Below are 3,033 nucleotides of genomic sequence, written 5' to 3'. Positions count from 1 at the left end.
CGCCGATTGCAACTGGCTCTCCATCTTCAAACCGAAAAAAGGACACAGATTTAATGAGAATCGCGCGGTATCAAAACCGAGAAGACATCAAGAACTCGTCTTTGTTCTCGATTTCGAATATTCCAAGCGTGCACACCAATCTAAAGTTAGAATCAGCATAAAGTTTCATCGGATCGAACGGATCGCGATCGATCGAGCGTACCTTCACAGAATTCAGCTGCGATTGGATAAAATCGAACTCGGACTTTTCAGAAACGGCGTAGTATTGGAGAAAACCTAGAGGGAGGGAGGGAGGGAGGAGGGGAGAGAGAAAACAGCGTAAATGAGTGTCGATTGAGGGGCGAGAGAGATAGAGAGAGGGAGGGGTTCCCCCCTTATAATATAGAAAATGAATCCGGACGGTGCAGGCCCTCTCCTTTTTGACCGAGGGGAGATAGGATTCAAGCGTGGAGTAGGTGGGTGACCTTTTCCGGGTGGGATTTTTACATTGAAGCCCGTGGTTGAGAAACTTATTTGTACGGTCACTCGTGGAGAGTAATTTTTCACCCCCTGAGGGGTGTTTGTTAACATGAAAGTTATACTGAAGACGGTGAACATGAACCATGACACGCTTTTTAACACTACTAGTTTTTACACACGTGCAATGCACGTGATTTAATACCATGAGTATTTTTGGCAGTTTGTGCTCATTTTTTTTCTTTAAACTCTTACATCCCGATTATTTTTTTTATGTTTGTTTAAATGTGATACACTCAATTTAAATTTTCATGTTGATATTTGAATTGACAAAAAACAAATATAATTTAAAAATAATTTGAATTTTCATATTATTTTTGACTGATATGAAACTAAGCTTTATTTGAGAAAGTATAGCATTGCAAAGTGAAAAATATTAAAATAGTGTTACAAGGAAGGTGAATATTTAAAACCAATATGGCAAAATGATTGATTTAAAGTATGTTAAAACGATGCAAAAGAGAATATGAAGTTTATTCCTAATCATTGATAGACTTCATAAAAAAAATATAAATTAAAGATTAATACTAACTCTAGTTTTTTTAAAATTTTGAGGTTAATTTTGGCAAATTTTAAATTTTTAGGTGTCTAAGGGTAATATCTTGAATTCATCTTATTTTATTTATAAAATTTAGAATTTTAGGGTGGCTTTTTATAATTTGAACTTTTGAAGGTGTTTTTATAATTTTTGATATATTGAGGGTGTTAATTAAAAAATTTAAATTTAAATGTCAAAAATTTTAGGTGTATCATGGTAATCTCTTGAATTCATCTGTGTTGTTTGTAAGTTTTAAAATTTTAGAATTTTAATGTGCTTGTCTGGAATTTTAGGGTGGCTTTTTATAATTTAAACTTTTGAAGGTGTTTCTATAATTTTTGAGATATTGAGAGTGTTAATTAAAAAATTTAAATTTAAATGTCAAAATTTTTAGGTGTATCATGGTAATCTCTTGAATTCATCTGTGTTGTTTGTAAGTTTTAAAATTTTAGAATTTTAATGTGCTTGTCTATAATTTAAACTTTTGAGGGTGTTTCTATAATTTTTGAGACATTGAGGTGTTAACTGTAAAATTTAAATTTTTTGCAAACTGATGTTAATTTTTTAATTTCATGTTTTTTATTTTAAGTTTTGAGACATTTGGATGAGTTTTATAATTTTGAACTTTTCAGGGTCTTTTCTGCAATTTTAAAACTTTTTATGGTTTTTTTCAATACTTCATGTATTATAATATGTTATCTACTTGTAATTTTTTTATCTTAACAAACTAATATCATTTTTATGTTTTATATATTTTATTAATATTAGTTTTTTTAAATTGTTAAGCTAAACATGGTTCACATAGGATTATGATAAGATATGATTATGATTAGGATAGATTAAGATATAAATAAAATATTCAAAATAGTGAAGGGTAATATTGACCATTGAAAATTAGAATTTGATTATAGATAAGGTAGTTCAAACTATAAAGGGGTATATTTGTCTAAAAAAGATTTTCCGAACTCGTGTTTTTAAAGGGAGTATGATGTACGTATTTGTTTTACTGAAAATACATACGAAAGTAAAACGCAAAAAAAAGTGAGATGTTAGATTTAGTGTCTATTTAGCTTCCCATAAAAGTATTGAAGTCGTCGGTTTGATGGTAATTGAGAAGGTTCAATTACCATCATCATTACCTTAGGGTGTGTTTGGGTTGAGGGTAATAAGGGGTAGGGGGAGTTATATTAGTCTTTAACCTTGTTTGGGAATCAAGTTGGGATAGCAGTCGTGGAGAAAGGAAGGTGAAGGAGGGGAGAAAGCCCTTTTTTCTCCCTCTCAAATTGGGGTGTAACCAGGGTGAATGTAAAGGAGGGGAGCAAAGTAATTGTGAAAAAACTAATTTACCCCCTATCAAGATCTATATCCAATGACGTAAATAACATGTAAGGGTATTTATGTCATTTTAAATGTATTATCTTCCTTTCTATTCACTTTATTATACTTTCAAAATAGGGCAAAATAAGTTCTCCTTGATTTTCCTTACTAATTTCCCAAATAAGTTTTACATGTTTCCTCACATTCTCTTAACTTCACTTCTCCTAAGTTCCCTTAACTTCCCTTCACTCGTTCCAAATCCAAACGAGTATTTTCAGACAAGTAAAAACTTGCACTTTCTGTTTGGATAAGAAAATTTATGTCTACTACTTATGCCAATGATAGATATTTTACATTTTGAGAAAAAGTTTTTTCTTTTAGGGAAAAAACATCTAGAGAATAATAGCCTTGGGGGGAAAAGAGAAAAGGTGAAAGACCATGGTGAGCATGTCCTTTTGTTAGTATTTAGGTGCAATATTTTTAATGATTTTCCAAAATTTGATCTTTGATATTTTCTTCTTACAAATAATAAGGAGAATATTATGTGTAAACAATACTTTACAATGCTTGACTTAGGTAAAACTATTTTGACTTTGAGAATAAAACACTGAGATACAAACAAAGCGAATATATTTTTTTTTAAAATTAAAAGACAGAAATTT

At 30.6% G+C, this 3,033-nt stretch overlaps 1 protein-coding gene across 1 annotated transcript in view; it reads right to left on the bottom strand.

Annotated features, from left to right (window-relative positions):
* LOC109843847 (E3 ubiquitin-protein ligase RHF2A-like) overlaps positions 1-373 on the bottom strand; it is a 14,654-nt gene extending 14,281 nt beyond the window's left edge. The window contains 2 exon segments of the mRNA XM_020412810.1: positions 1-24; positions 203-373. Coding sequence (XP_020268399.1) covers positions 1-24 — 24 coding nt within the window. The 5' untranslated portion in view covers positions 203-373.

This window comes from Asparagus officinalis, chromosome 5 (assembly GCF_001876935.1).
Source record: "Asparagus officinalis chromosome 5, Aspof.V1, whole genome shotgun sequence".
Taxonomy (NCBI): Eukaryota; Viridiplantae; Streptophyta; class Magnoliopsida; order Asparagales; family Asparagaceae; genus Asparagus; species Asparagus officinalis.
Note: the sequence above shows the minus strand (reverse complement) of the source record. Positions and strands in the feature narration are given on the sequence as shown.